Consider the following 14,643-nt stretch of genomic DNA (forward strand, 5'->3'; position numbering starts at 1 on the left):
CAATAGGTACATATGTTTGTGTGTGTATATCTTAACGTCCTTGTTTTGTTGAAAACACGTGTGGCAGAACCACCTGGTTACATATCCAGCCTTGCCAGGTTGGCCAGGCTAGGAAGGAAAATCTATATCTTAAAACTCTCCAAATACAAGGGCTGGTTCCAAACCAGACCCTCCCACGAGACTGCTTACCCAAAGAGTGATAGTCCACTGTCTCCCACTCAGTTTCCATGTAGCAGGAGTTTCTCATCAGGAGCATAACACCACAGTGCATTAAGTCTACGCCTAATGTGGTTTATCCTTTGTTTACAGGTCACTACAATCTTTGAGGATTTAGGTTAGTGTAAGATTAGGTAAGAAGAAAATTATTATTGACAGTTAACAACAACAAATATGAACATGAGTTGTCTTACACAGATCTATCTGCTGCAGCTCACACATACTCTTCCTTCATTTCTCATCAACTTTTATAAAGAAAAGCAACAAAACATTGAGAGAATTCAAAGCCATAAAGACTCCCTACCATGCAGGGGGTTTTCTGAACACCGCACTGGATTTTGAAAGCTGCTGCACTAATATCTTCAAATCGAATCAGCTTGTTACAGCTTGACAGGCTGGTCCTACTGCTTGACTGAGGGATGCGGGAAAGGGCATCCCTAGGTAACTCCTCATTATGGCTCACTATCTTCATTTCCCAGGTCTTCACATCCCCATTCAGGTAATCCTCCTCACCAAAATCTTTCAGTCTCTCAGGGTTGATAGAAGGGGGCTTCTGCCCTATAAGGCCATTTCTCATCGGCCCATCCTTACAACAGTGAAGATCACAAATTGCTGAGGCATCTTGTTTCTTTATTTTATTGTCATCCCTGAAAACAAATAAAAGGAACTTGTTAGGAAAGCTTGGATGATTAAAGGCTTGACATGTAGTATTTAAGAAGGATGCACATCTCAGTTGCCCTTTGCACACCTCAAATAGGCAGATTGAATTATTACTGTCATATTACCTATCTTGTAGGTGGATTGAAAACTACTGTAACCAGCCAGCTTTTAGAAAAGCCACAGGTAACCTGCCGTGTGGACAATCTGGGAAACTGTCATACCCAAGAAAATAAGAAAGATATAATCCATGCTCTCTGGGCAGCCAGACCTTTCTCAGTACTCCATAGTCAATCAGCAATGATCCCAGTTCAGTGCTTCCAGAAATTTTGGAATAACTGGAATTGTACGCAACTCCGTGTTTTTTAAAAAAGGCAAATGGCTGCTGCAGACCACTCCCTTATACTATTGATAGCAGTAACAAATGTCATTACACTGAACACGAGAGGTCTGCTTCTTTGCTCTTGAATAATTGCAGAGCATACCCTTGACAGTCATCAACTGCCTTGTGATAGGAAGGAAATTACTTTGATAAGGGATAACAATTATATCTTACTACAGAGCTAAAGAACTAGGTCTCCTGATCTGTGAGTTATCACTTCACAGATCAAAACACCTGTAGATAAGATGACATTGGAATGTCACACAAACCACCTTCCCCAAGGAACTTTGGAGAGACAACACTTTGCTACAAAAATTTGCTAGTGTTCCCACCTTAGACTGTCTTACTCTACAGTCCACACTGCTCAGGAGCTAACAAGGGATATATACTACAGTGTAGAATTTTGCAGCCCTACTAACAAATAAATGCAAAGCTTCTATGAATTCTTGGAATTTGGAGAGTAATATGGGGGAAAAGAAGCATTAATCAGAAGATCAGTAATTTGGAAAAGAGCTGATACCACCCCCAGTCTGTATCTATGATTACATAGATGGTATAAGCCCCTCTACATGATGTTCTCAATATTAATAATCACCACTGTAATAATCATTGTCATAATTTATTAAAAGAGTTTAAAATACAGCTGCTTTTGGCAGTGTCATTCATTTTCTTTTTGGTCCCATAGCCTGTCCCAGTAGCTCTGCTTCCCATTACATTTCCAATTGTTCTAGTGAGGATTTCTTGTAACATTATGGGCAGCATAAGAGGTTTTGTTACTTGAATCAAGTGATATACAGTCATTCTGTATATCCTCATGGGAGACAAAAAAGGACAGTTTTTGTAGCAAGGTCTTCTCTCTCCAAAATTATTGAGTTCAACACTAATTTTCTAAGATAAATAAATAAAGTATTCACACGTTTGTAACTTGTTTATGTTGACACTTCTGATTTAAAATATTTTCCCAATAGCATGTCTTAAAGATGATACACCCAAACAGCAGGCATTCTGTTTTCAAATTAAGTAGCTTATCAAGTAGCTCTATTCCATACTTTTCCGCATTTCTGCTCCTTTGGGGTTAGAGGGTTGGAACACTTCTTGAAGATGTTAAGCTTCCAGTATTAGTTCCCATGCATATTAGTTTTAGCTTAATGTAAAGATAGGAATCAGACCAGACTGTCTCCCCAAGAAGTTGTTACGGCACAGCCCATGGTTCTGGAAACCAAATAGGACTATTGCATAAACAACAGCTATCATCATCTAAGAGGCTACATCTCTGTTAGGAGTTCATTCCCTATATCACCTCTGCACCCCCCAACAAAACCAACGACCCAAGACATTTTCCATATCACAGTAGCCCATAACCACTCCAAGAAGAGAAGAACATAATATACATCTTATCTCAAAATATATTATCTAAAACATTTAGCAGTCATTCATTTAGGAATGAATGATATTTCTTACATTGTCAATGGGTTAAAAGGGTATATGTAAGGTAAAATACATACATAGATCAAAAACTTGTGATGTTTCTAGGCAAAAAATGTTTTTTACTGATTGGCATCTGTGATAGGAGATAAACTCACACTTTCTCTTTGTGTCTATTGCAAGCTACAAAAATCCATAAAAATCCCAGCCAAAGATGACCACAAAAACTCCATTGACGAACCAAGACTCTGCTAGAAAGTACAAACTACAGGGTAACATCCCACCACACTAAAGCCATTAAATATTTTCTTATCTGCAAATAGAAAGACCAAAAATGGATACTGATTTTTGGCCCAACTCTTGGAATTTTTTTTTTATTTTTTTTTTTATTTTTTTTTTTTTTTTTTTTTTGGCAGAACAGAGGAGGGAAGTAAATCAGATTCTCAGTCCTTGATCTACAGTACCACTGTCAAGAACAGTGAATATCTGCTCAGGACCCTGATGGAGACAACATCTTATGACTACTGGAAAAGAACAAAGGTCAAACATGTAAAATATGTGTAGGCTTTTCAACCTTGAGATAGGTTTAAAGCACATCTGAAACATTACCATTGCAACATTTAATATGAAAACTATAATCCATGTGCATCTGAAAGGTCAGCAACCTTGTAACCAAAGGAATTTCATCATGCTATTGTATATGTATGTATTGTGTATATTTATTTCTGATTACTTTTAATTCTACTTCTATGTACATATTCTTAATTCAACTTAGTGAATGACATTTTTCCCTATCTGGGTTTACCACAGACCCACTGAGAGCATTCTGACTCCCAAGGTAAACAGTGGGTTTAGGTTTGACAATCCATCACAAAGCAACTAATAATCCTCTTAGGTCAGATGCATTTCTTTCCTCAAACACAGTTCATATGCTTGGTGTAGGTCAACTCAGTATGAAATTCTTTTGCAGGAATAGTCAAAGCAGGCAGCAAAGCATGCAAGTGCTCGCAAAAAGACAGCACGTGACTTCTCATGCACAGTAACAAAGTATGACCCTGTTCTAGCGATCATGCCCCCCAGATGAAAATCTGAGCCAATATAAATACAAACCCCAGCATTATAAAACATTAAATATTGCTCCTTTCAAAGGAATCACTTTCCCTTTTTTGGAGTTTGTCTCATAAAGTTTTCATTAAAAAGTCTGTTTATTTCCATCTGTAAAACAAATATCCAGCTGGCAAGCATTGTTATGTGGTTCTAAATTATGACATTTTTACCTTTAAATTTATTAGTAAAAGCAAACATGAAAATACAGTTTATAAACCTACTTTTTCAAGAACAGCTGCTCAGCATAACTGCAAAAAATAAGAGAGGAGATCCATATGCAGACATTCCATGAATAATTAAGGAACTAAAAAAAATATAATTTGTTCAACCAGATACCTTTACATAGTTTGAAGTCTTAAAGCCAGTGCAAAGAGAGTGTGTGATGAAATGTACTCTTAGAATGATAAAAAGCAACAACTCAGAATGCATCATTTTTCTTTTTCCATTTGTTTTTCCATTTTGTTAGGGTTTTTTTTTTAATATACCTATAACTTTCATGAAGCACTGGGGAAAGCAGTAATATTAATACACCAAGAAATTAACTAAAAAAAATCCCACCCTTTTGGGATGATAAAATACAGTAGTAGCACATACCATACCTGAAGACTACAATTGTTGTCTTCATTACAGGGAGAAAGAAGTGCCCATGCAGTTATCCTGCAATGATGGGACGATTGCATGTTCCCTTCAGATGAAGCACAAGCACATGCAGATTGACTTCCTCAGGATCCATGTGGCAACAGACTAAACAGATTAAAATGATAGACTGGATCTCTTCAGCTTCTAAAACTGAAGGAGCAAAAAATCTACAAAGTCACGAATGTCCAGGAAATAGGAGCTGGGAAGGATTAGTCTGTTTCTCCCAGTATAAATGGTAGGGGTATATCATATGAAAGTATAAGGTAGAAAATATAAAAGTTCCCTTCTTGCAAATATAATTAGCTCGGAGAACTAATGCCAAAGGATGAAAGGCAATGGTATAAATGGGTTCCTAAAAAAAACGTGCAACTATATGGAGGTAGGTCTAATAGTGACCAATAACTACATAGTTCAAGAAACAATTTGTCATTCAGGAAGCCCCTAAGCACTTACTTGGCAGACTCCATGAGACCATATGAGAGAAAGCATCTTATATGGCTTTTTTTTTTTTTTCTCCAATCTCCTGTTACTCCCACCACTACAGAGAAGACACAAAGGCAGACAGCTCTTTGGTCTCACCCAGTATTGCCATTTTGATTTGCAGATGTACCTAATGTCAGCTTTTGTCCCATTTGGCGCCACTTACAAAATAAACCACAACAATGCCTTTTGAAGCAGAAATGGGATTAGGGATGTATGTTCCAATGTGACTGTGCTGCTTCATAGATAGAAATTCCAGTGCCACAAAAGGAAACAAAGACATTTTAGCATAAGACTGAAAACTCAGCATTTCTTTGTCATTTCCACAGCATTTTTTTGTCATCTGCATTCACAATGATGCACACTCAACGGGAAGAAGGACCAACAGCATGGTACAAGCTCTGTATTGTATTTTAGCATCTTGAGACGTCTATGCCATTACAAGAATTTCAAATTCCAATGCAACTTGGACTGGTCATTGGCACAGTGCAAACAGGCAAGTGCTAAGCTGGAATACCACTTCAAACTGTCCCAGTGAACTGGGGCTACCCTGTAATTAACTCATCAACACACATGCATTTATACACACATGTATCCTATACATGAATTTTTTATTTAATCCTTTTTTAATGCTTTGGGGGTAAGGGTTTCTTGAGCTCATGTCTATATGCTCCCATCATCTTCGGGCTCCCTGAACACCTGCCTGGAGCACACCGAACAACAGACATCGACAAGGTAAAGTTTTAGACACACTCATCATCTGATTTCTGGATAAATGGGCTCAGATCTTATGCCTGCAAGTTAAGAATACTTATTACAGCAAAAAAGTGACCCCTTTAAAGTAACTTCTACCTCATTCATCAAAGTGTTGAGCAGGGACAGGTCATGTATTGTGACAGGTGAGGTGGAGGGAAGCCTCAGGTAGCTGTCTGCTTGGCTTGTGACTGGGACTTGACTAGGGCTAGGATCTCCTCTCAAGGAGTGGGAAAGAGGTAATCCCAGGATATGTCAGAGAGGGCCCTTTCCCTCATCCAAATCCTTCTTTTATTCAGAAAGTCCCCAGCTCCATTAACCCTTCTTATTCCACTTCCCCAGCCTCATCTCCCCTGACTTTTCTGGATGCCTGAGCCCTCCACACCCATCTGATATCCTCCCCATGTGTTGCAGTCTCCTTTCCCAATAGCTCCTAAACACTCCTGTTCCATTCCAGTTCCTTTTGGCAGTGTAAATCCCCGTGAGCTCCCCTACTTTTGCAAAATCCTCTTCTACTTTTTTTTTCTTTTTTTTTTTTTGTCTCGCTCCCCAAACGCACCCAAATGCTGCAATAGCAGCAATTCTTAAAAGCATCTCAGCAGCTTGTGCAAGCAGGTCTTTATGAAACAGCAACGATTGATAGAAAAATTGAGGCTTACTGAGATACAAATGGTAAGAAGCATCATAGCAGCTGTCATCTTCACTGGTAGTAATTCTAGGTTACTGCAGTGTATAGGGTCTGAGTGTCCTCTGCAGGGCTACAAGTGACAAGTAAACTCCTCCAGGCCTGAGGAAGGAACACGCTAGATCTCCCTTTGACAATACAGTTAAAACAGATCAAGGACAGTATGGCACTCAAATATTACTTTCTTGAATTATCATTATTTTGTATAACACTAGTACTTAGAAATACTCATTTGAGACTGTATCACTCCAACTAGTGGCAATTACAGGAAATTTCAAAGGGATCTCTGACATTAGATACCCAAACCCTATGCTAAGTGATTGTTCCTAAATTACAGAGGAATCATCAACATCTTCCCCTAAACAGAAAGACAAATTCAGTAAACATTAGCTTAATTTTATCGACAGAAACTGGGGCACAGACGGATCGAGTGACTTGCCTAAGACTCCCACAGGAAGCTTGTAGCTGGGTTACTTATCAGAGTGTCTTAAAGACAAAGAGATCAGGGCTTAGTTAACTAGCCTGTATGACACAAACATTAGGGACGTATGTAATGTGACCATCCAGCACAGATAGGTACATAATAGCCAAGTCTCGAGATTGAGCAGGCATTTATAACTCAACTCACCATATACAGGTCTGACAGAACTGTGCGATGTTACGCCAGCAACAAATGCAAAGAAAGCTCAGGCTCATGCACGGAACAACCAACCTGCATTATCACTTCTGATAAAATATCTCCTTACTTTCAGTAAGTCAGATATATCAGAGCCTGAGCCTAGTACTACATCTCTGGTCATAATCCGTTGCCAGTCTTCTGTACAGAGTATTGAAATGTCATTGCTTACCGCTGGCAATGGCAACTGGGTGTCAGCTGCTGAATAGATAACATGAGAAAAAGTAATCTGAAAGCAAAAATAACTCAGAAGGTCACCCCTCTTGGTTACCTCTGCTTCAACACCTTCCAAGTGTCCCTCAAACAGACCCATCCCTCTAAGCAGTATTCACAGCTGTGAATAGCAAACACTGCACACAGTTTGGTACTTAAAACTCTTAAAGAGGAAAAAAGTTTAATTACTTGAAGTTAAATGTGGTCTGAGTTTAGAAGTTCTCTGGTGATTAACACATCTCCATAACTCACTTGTAATAAAGAATGAATAGCATAACTCAAACTAGAGGAAAAAAAAGAGTGGTCCTTTGATAAAGAGACTGGTTTAAGATTCTCAGTTTACTTGCAGAACATGCCACATCATGTGTGACTTTGGGCAAGCCATTTTTTCAGTGCAGAACTGGGATCTTTTCTTCCCATTTGGTGTTCAGTAGGGGTTTATTAACAGCATTGAGCCCACTGAAACAATTTATGGTTTAAATATTAACAATATCTGTGACTATTGGCAGGATTCAGGAAATGAGAATTGTCCCTTTTTTATACCACATCTAGCAACACCAGGTTGTGATCTTGCTAGCAGCGTCCAGATAGTAAAACTGGGGTAGAAAACAATTATAAAAGCAGTTAAGGATGTGCAAACATAAACATGCCACATGGGTGCCCAGCTGGTGCTATGCAATGGCACTAAATGTCTCCTAAATTCCTTCTGCACCATGCAAGCCTGAAAAGAGGAATCCAAAAAGATAATAAGCACCAAAACAAAGACAACTGCAGAACACATGTAATTAGAGGATCCGATACAGGCTATCCCAAGATAAATTTTCAGCAGTCTATTGGCCTGTCTAGGGTTATTTCTAATATCGGACTAATGAAGAAATAAAAAAAGCTAACTCCATGGGCTTAAAGTATTTGAATCTCCACTGCTTCTAGTGGATGACTCCAAGAGAAAATCACACTCAGAGAACCCTGGGAGATACTAAAAACTTACAAACAATTTCTTTTTTTGTTTTTTGTTTTTTTAAGAAAGTATGGAAAAGAAAAAGAAAGCATTACCTATACAGCACAGCAACTAAATAAACAACGAGGTGAAGCAAAACTCCAACTACGACACCATAAGGAGGCAGGAGGGGTCCAGGGGTTGTCATGTCCTTGGGCCTGGCCCTGGGTGGACCCCGAGGGCTGACCATGACCCCTGAGGGGAAGAAAGGAGCACTCTAGCTCTAAGTCAGACAGCAATATTCTCCAACCTTTGCCAGAAAGGATCGTAGTCTTCATCTTCCCTGGAGTATTCCCTGGGACTTCTGTTTTTTAACGCCCTGGAGTAGAGAAACTGTGCTGCAAAATTCATTGTAATTCCTGGTGCAAAGCAAAGCTGGGAGACTGCGGGCAGGGGACACACTTGCCTGTGAGAAGTGCCAGCCCTGCAATGCCTGGGTGGGAAATAGTGGGCGATGTGCTATAATCAGCTCTCCAGTTCTGGCTGGGGGAGGGAAGCGCCTTTGAGAGACACGACTGCTGCTATTTAAAGAGATTATTTCAGAGGCCAACCTGTCCTTGTCAATTTGAGTCGGGGCCTGGATTATGCTTGGGTGATGCTCTGTTAGCAGGACACTCAAAGCTTTAGTTAGTTATTGCTTAGCTGTGGAGCATGATCTAGACCTGTTGTAGGGCCCGTGATTTAATAGCATGCACTTGGGTAGGCAGAGGCAGCAAGAAAGGGATGACTTTTTTAGCTTGGTTGAGTCACCTGCAGGAATCCTTTAAAGCAGCACCAAGGGACATGGGTCTTCATAACTGAGTCATGGAGGAGATGAATTACTTCATTGGGTCTCCTCTTGGCATAAGTCCTTGTCGCAGGAAAACAGAGATATCCAGAACGTATAGACAGAAAGGAAAGATCATCTAGGGAAAAGACTGCAGCAACAAATATTAAAAAAACCCCAAACATTGTAATCTGGTTTTCACTGCCCTGAGAGAGCATTAGCAAAAACAGTGCCACATTTTCCAGATGCAGGATGGCTGTGCAGTGGGGATGGGAGCAGGGGTCCTTCTGTGGTTTCTCTCCTTTGGAACACAGCCCTGATGGAGCACATGCTCCAGGCTGCTCGGGGACTGACTAGGTGTCTCTTTCCAGGTATCAGTAGTCCCTCAGTACCCTCTGCTTTCTGCTGATAGCATACAAAATATTAACCTTCGAGACAGAGAACAAGCACACTGTAAAATCTAACCCAAGCTGTGACGTAACTCTCCCCACAGAGTACCATGAGAAATATAATAATCTCCTTTATATGGAAGAGTCAGAATAAATGATCAAACAGTCTTCTGGGATCTCTAGGAAACTCTGAACTGTGCTGATGGAGCCTTTCCTGGGTCCATGCTCCCATGACTTCATCAGCACAGTTGAAGCTCCAGATTCACCATTTTTTCCCATGTCTCCCACCCAAAACCCCTTTATCCTTCCTTGTGCGGGCTGTGGAGGTGGCATGTGCTACACATGGCCACAATCCAGCAGAATGCTGCTGCCAGAAGTGAAGAGACAAAAAGGCAGTCAGCTGCTGCCAGCACTTGCAGCTCTAAGCCAGAGTAAAGTCCAGGCCTTGAAGCACAGAGAGAAGGCAGGTGGGTTAATTACTTTGCTCATAACACATCTGAAGTACAGCTGTGGGCAAGAAAGGGAACCTGATTGTAGTGAAAAATCACAATGCCTAGCTTTTGGGTGCCTGGGAGCTCAGGCCAATGTGCTCAAGTCTTGACATGACTTCAGCTCCCCACAAAATGAAGCCCTGATCTGTGATCAGTACTTGTAGACCACACAAAACCAGTAAAAGGATTTTGGGGACCATTTGGCCAAGCAGGTGGAAACAAATTCACCAAGATGTTTCAGGACAGAAGTACATGAAGCGTTGAATTGCTGTCCTTCTTAAACACTCCCAAACAAGCAGCCCACAAGGGAAAAAGGATATTTGGAAATTTCTGCTGTAGATTTAGGCCCATGTCAAACATTCATTCAAAGCCCTTACCTAAGTGTGTGCTGGAAATGCTGACTGTGCAGTGTCTCAGAAGGCACTGCACTACTGTTAATTGCTGTAAGTTAAATATGACCATATTCTGAGCCGCTTATTTCCTTAATGAGAGATAAACGGTTAAACACACACTATTATTAGAAGTGTCTTCCTTTCATTCTTGCCTGCCAAACTTCATTGTCCTTATAAGCTTCTTACCCTTTATCTGCTACTTCACATATCCACCTTCACTGTCTGTGCACACAGAGAGGATGGCCATACAGCCATCCTGCTTTCTCTTTCTAGAGCAATTGGATTTTGTCACCTTTCACAGGCACTGTTCTTTTAGTATCTGTGTGTCTTTTCTGACTAAGACATCTCTCTCTGTTGTACTTGAATCCTTTAAATAACTCAGCCACATTCATCTAGGAAGATAATCTGGTCTCCTACATCTTCCTAATATCCTTCTCCAGGAAATCCCTATTTATTTACTTTGTCTTTACTAATGCAGTTATTAGGAGTTGATAGATCTGCTACTGCTGTCCAAGAACTAGAACGCTCCAGCAGAAGGTAATACCCCTGTAAATGACATTTTTTAGGGGCAATCTCACATCAAAATACTTACGCTAGGAGTGAACTTAAGTACATATTTTTTGCTTTTTGATTCAAGGTTTAATACACTTGAACTAGATTAATTCATAGTTTAATACCTATTACAAAGATGGTATGATGGAGCTTACAGCTCCTTTCTGATTTCATTGCCTTTTCAGATGTTTTTTCCAAGTAGAGCGCTGTGATCGTTAGAGGAGCCTCACAAATGACAACGTGGTCCAAACAGTGATAGTCACAGCAGCAGGGTGTCACACAGCCTCCTTCCCACTGCCACTGAGAGCATCTAGTCAGGTGTGGGGAGGGAATCCTACCCCTGTTACCTATGGTGTAGTCTACTTAATTTACATCAAAAGTACACTGGTCGTGGTAGATCAGTTATGTATTTGAACTAGCTGGCTATAAAGGCTATTAGTGATTTCCCTGATGCCATCTTCTGTCAATTCTTTTTTCAGACTGTGTGCCTCTGAATCAACTTTCTGCAAGGGGCTGTTGTCTGCTGCACTTGAATTTCCCAGGATGCCCTAATTTCTCTCTGGTTTTGCACTTAATTAGCAAAAAACTTCTCTAGCATATCGTCTTTTAATAACTGAATCCTGAAAACCTTTCACATATAATCTCACTCTTGGCTTTTAACTTTGAAAAGCCAAATGCCTCAGCTAACAGACTGAAATACATTATTTTAATTATATTTATTAATCTTAAATAGGATCAAGGCAATCGCTACCAGCAAAACATATGGAGACTGAACAATTTACCAAAGTATCTAGGGATCAGTCTACTAACTGCTTGAAGATTTGAAAATATGGACCGTAAGACTAACCAGAGAATTAACACATGAACAACAAAGTAGCTGTCCTGGGATACGATGGTATTAACTTTTCTGTGCCTTTTGTGTTGATTTGATCTGAGCTACAGCCTATTTGGAGACCCGTTATCTAACTTCCAAATAAGTCAAACTCTTCAAATAACCATTTTTCTGTCTCTCATAAACTATGACCTATAGCCACTTCCAAACCTGTTCACAGTGCTTTGAAAAACACCACAACTACTGCAGGAAGGAAAAACTACCTTTCATCTTTGACTTTTTCCTTTTATATTTATGAGAGAGAGAGAGAGGTGGGGGCAGGGCAGGGATAAGTAAGATATAATTATATTGCTGGTAGGGTCAAGTGAAACCCAACACATGATTGCCATGAAACTATCAAGGATGACACTAAGTTACAGGTCTCCCCTAGATAAGATTTATTTTCAAATCTAGAGTTTCTCACCTCCTCTCAGCTGCAATTTGGTGGGTACTGAGGAAAGAAAGTCAGCATTTCAGTTCTGTATAGCTTTCTGAACATTTCATATACATCTTCCATACTGACAACACTCACTTTTTGTGTTTGTGCAAGGAAATCATCATTCATATCTGCACAGCTTCAGGCATACCTACCTAGCATCTCAGTAAAACCAATCTCTATCAGCAGCACCATAGAATTCTGAAATGGTAATTCTTAAGAAGTGTTTTTATTCACATCATCATACAATATTAGTATCTTGTACTTAGATAATTGTCCAAAGGAAAAAAAAAACCAAACAAAACCACGACATTTTAACCAAGGGACACAATTGAAATTCAGTGCTCATGTGCTAGGGTGTAAGATCAAGGATTAGGACTGGAAAGAAGTGGAAGACCCAAATCTCAGAATAAGAATTTTACACTCATCAGGTTGTATATGACTGCCTGTCTTCCTCCCTCAGTCTCTGGCACAAAAGTCACTAAAAGATAGCATATGTGGAAAGTAACAGCTGCTTATTCTCCTAGAAAACCGTCTAAACGAGGCTATGCTGCTTTTTTCCCCAAACTGAAAAATAAAATAGAACCATTTTGCCATGAAAATGGAAAACAGTGCTTCATTCTCTTGTAACCAGGGAGAACTTGGTTTGGACAGCACTGGGAAAAATACCTATTACCACTGTAAATAAAGACTTCATTGAATTACAGGACCTGAAAGACAGTTTTGCAGGGTTAGCCAAGTTTTTCCCCACACTAAATAAAATTAATAACATTTCCAACCTCAGTGAGAACAGCATGGGTGGGAAGTGATATTCTATCCAAAGCAGAGAATTCTGTGCAGAATTTGATCAGTTGCAGAAGGAAAGAGGGTGGAAACAGCCTGCAGTTTAGCCAAGAAAAACAATAAAAGTTGTTCAGAGAATAGCAAAACAGAAAACCAAAATTATAATTTAGGATTATGCAATGTATCAATGCAAATGTGGTGGTAAACCACTATAATAATCAGTATGGATAAATAAATATAGACAATTCAAAAAGAATTGCCATTTAAAAAAAAAAAAAGAAGGAATAGACACCAAAAAGCTTCACATTTCCTTCTAATTTAGTATACTAATTTAAATTCCATCTCGGTTTCAGCATAAATCAAAATTTATAGAGCAGACCAGAGTTTAAGCCCCCAGTGTTTCTATTTGTCAGATAGCAGGTGACCCGTGGTAGTGAAATGTCATCTTCTGTTTGTTATCTTTAGGGAACTGGGAAAAGCCTGATAAGGTAGATTGAAATCAGTGGAAACAGATCTAGCTTCCTCAAGCTATATTGTGTAGTGGCTGAGAGAAGGGACAGGCATAAATTCAAAGAACATATTTGCTGGCACAAGAGGCTAGAGGGAAGCCTGGGTGTGCTTTGTGTAAAGTAACTACATGCGACAGACTGTATCTGCTTATCAGATCTGTATCTGCAGAAAGGATGAGATGTTTCTCAAGACAAAGAGCAAAACTTTACATTAGACATCAAAAAATTATCTCCACAAAATCATATTTATATGCCTGAGGTCTAATTCTAAGATGCTGAACCAATACATTTCAAGAGCTGAGCAAAAACTGGGAACTCCAGCACAAAGCTTGTGCTTTACTGTTACAAAAAACGTTCACTCTCTAATGCCAAGACTTAGTAACTGACAAGAACCAGCAAATTATCTCAATTTCAAGTTGTAGGATAACATTTTTAGTACATGCAGAGGCAGTAAATTAGCATTGCAGATGCATTAAAGTATCCAATAATCTATTTGAATCCACCTCACAAAATGATATTAATTAGCAAAGACTGTACCTAGATATCTTTGGGTAACATGAGGTACCTTATGTTATCACAGACTCCAGGTTTTTTGTCCTTCTAAGTCTAAAGCATTGGTCATGTAGGTGTGTTCACATTAGAGGAGAAGTGCACTGGCTGAAGCCCACACAGTGAACCCCTGAAAATACGTATTAGTTTGTCTGTGCAGAGCACAGCAACTGTGGTTGGCAGCTTCACCTTTGGCTATTGCAGATGGCATTAGAACATCACAGCAGCACCATATAATTTCAAAGTACTACTATAATCATTAAATAACAAATTTTCACTACCAAAGATCACCAAGCATTAAAATGGTGAGTGAATGTGAGATGAAACACAATTAGGGTTTTGGGGTTTTTTTTTAACGGAATTGCTTCTCAAAGGGATTCTGACTTGCCACAGTCTGCAGATAACCACTACATGATGCTTTCAGAGGTTTAAAAAGCCTTCAAAGTTGTCTGACATGTCACTGCTTAGATACCCAGCAGTAGTGAAGAACAGGTGATGGTTTCTGCTGAATGTAAATAAATACTTCGCCGAGGTGCCATATAGCAGCTCCTCTCAGCATTGGCACTTGCATGAACTCCTCTGCTTCCCTGCCAGCCTAAGCACACTCAAGGTCAAGTACATAACAGTTCAGGGTCTGTTACTCTGGCCTAGACTCTCATTGATCTAAATCCTCTT

General features: G+C 39.7%; 1 protein-coding gene across 1 annotated transcript in view; it reads right to left on the reverse strand.

The window, feature by feature from the left end:
* Positions 1-8,420, reverse strand: part of LOC104523337 (L-threonine dehydratase catabolic TdcB) — a 28,175-nt gene extending 19,755 nt beyond the window's left edge. Inside the window, exons 1-3 of the mRNA XM_029084431.1 lie at positions 8,287-8,420; positions 4,009-4,035; positions 521-863 (exon numbers count right to left, since the gene is read on the reverse strand). Of these exons, the coding sequence (XP_028940264.1) occupies positions 521-863; positions 4,009-4,035; positions 8,287-8,420 (504 nt within the window). The remainder of the gene's footprint in view (positions 1-520; positions 864-4,008; positions 4,036-8,286) is intronic.
* Positions 8,421-14,643: the final 6,223 nt, after the last annotated feature.

The sequence above is a fragment of the Antrostomus carolinensis genome, unplaced genomic scaffold (assembly GCF_000700745.2).
Source record: "Antrostomus carolinensis isolate BGI_N321 unplaced genomic scaffold, ASM70074v2 scaffold7350, whole genome shotgun sequence".
NCBI classification, from domain to species: Eukaryota; Metazoa; Chordata; class Aves; order Caprimulgiformes; family Caprimulgidae; genus Antrostomus; species Antrostomus carolinensis.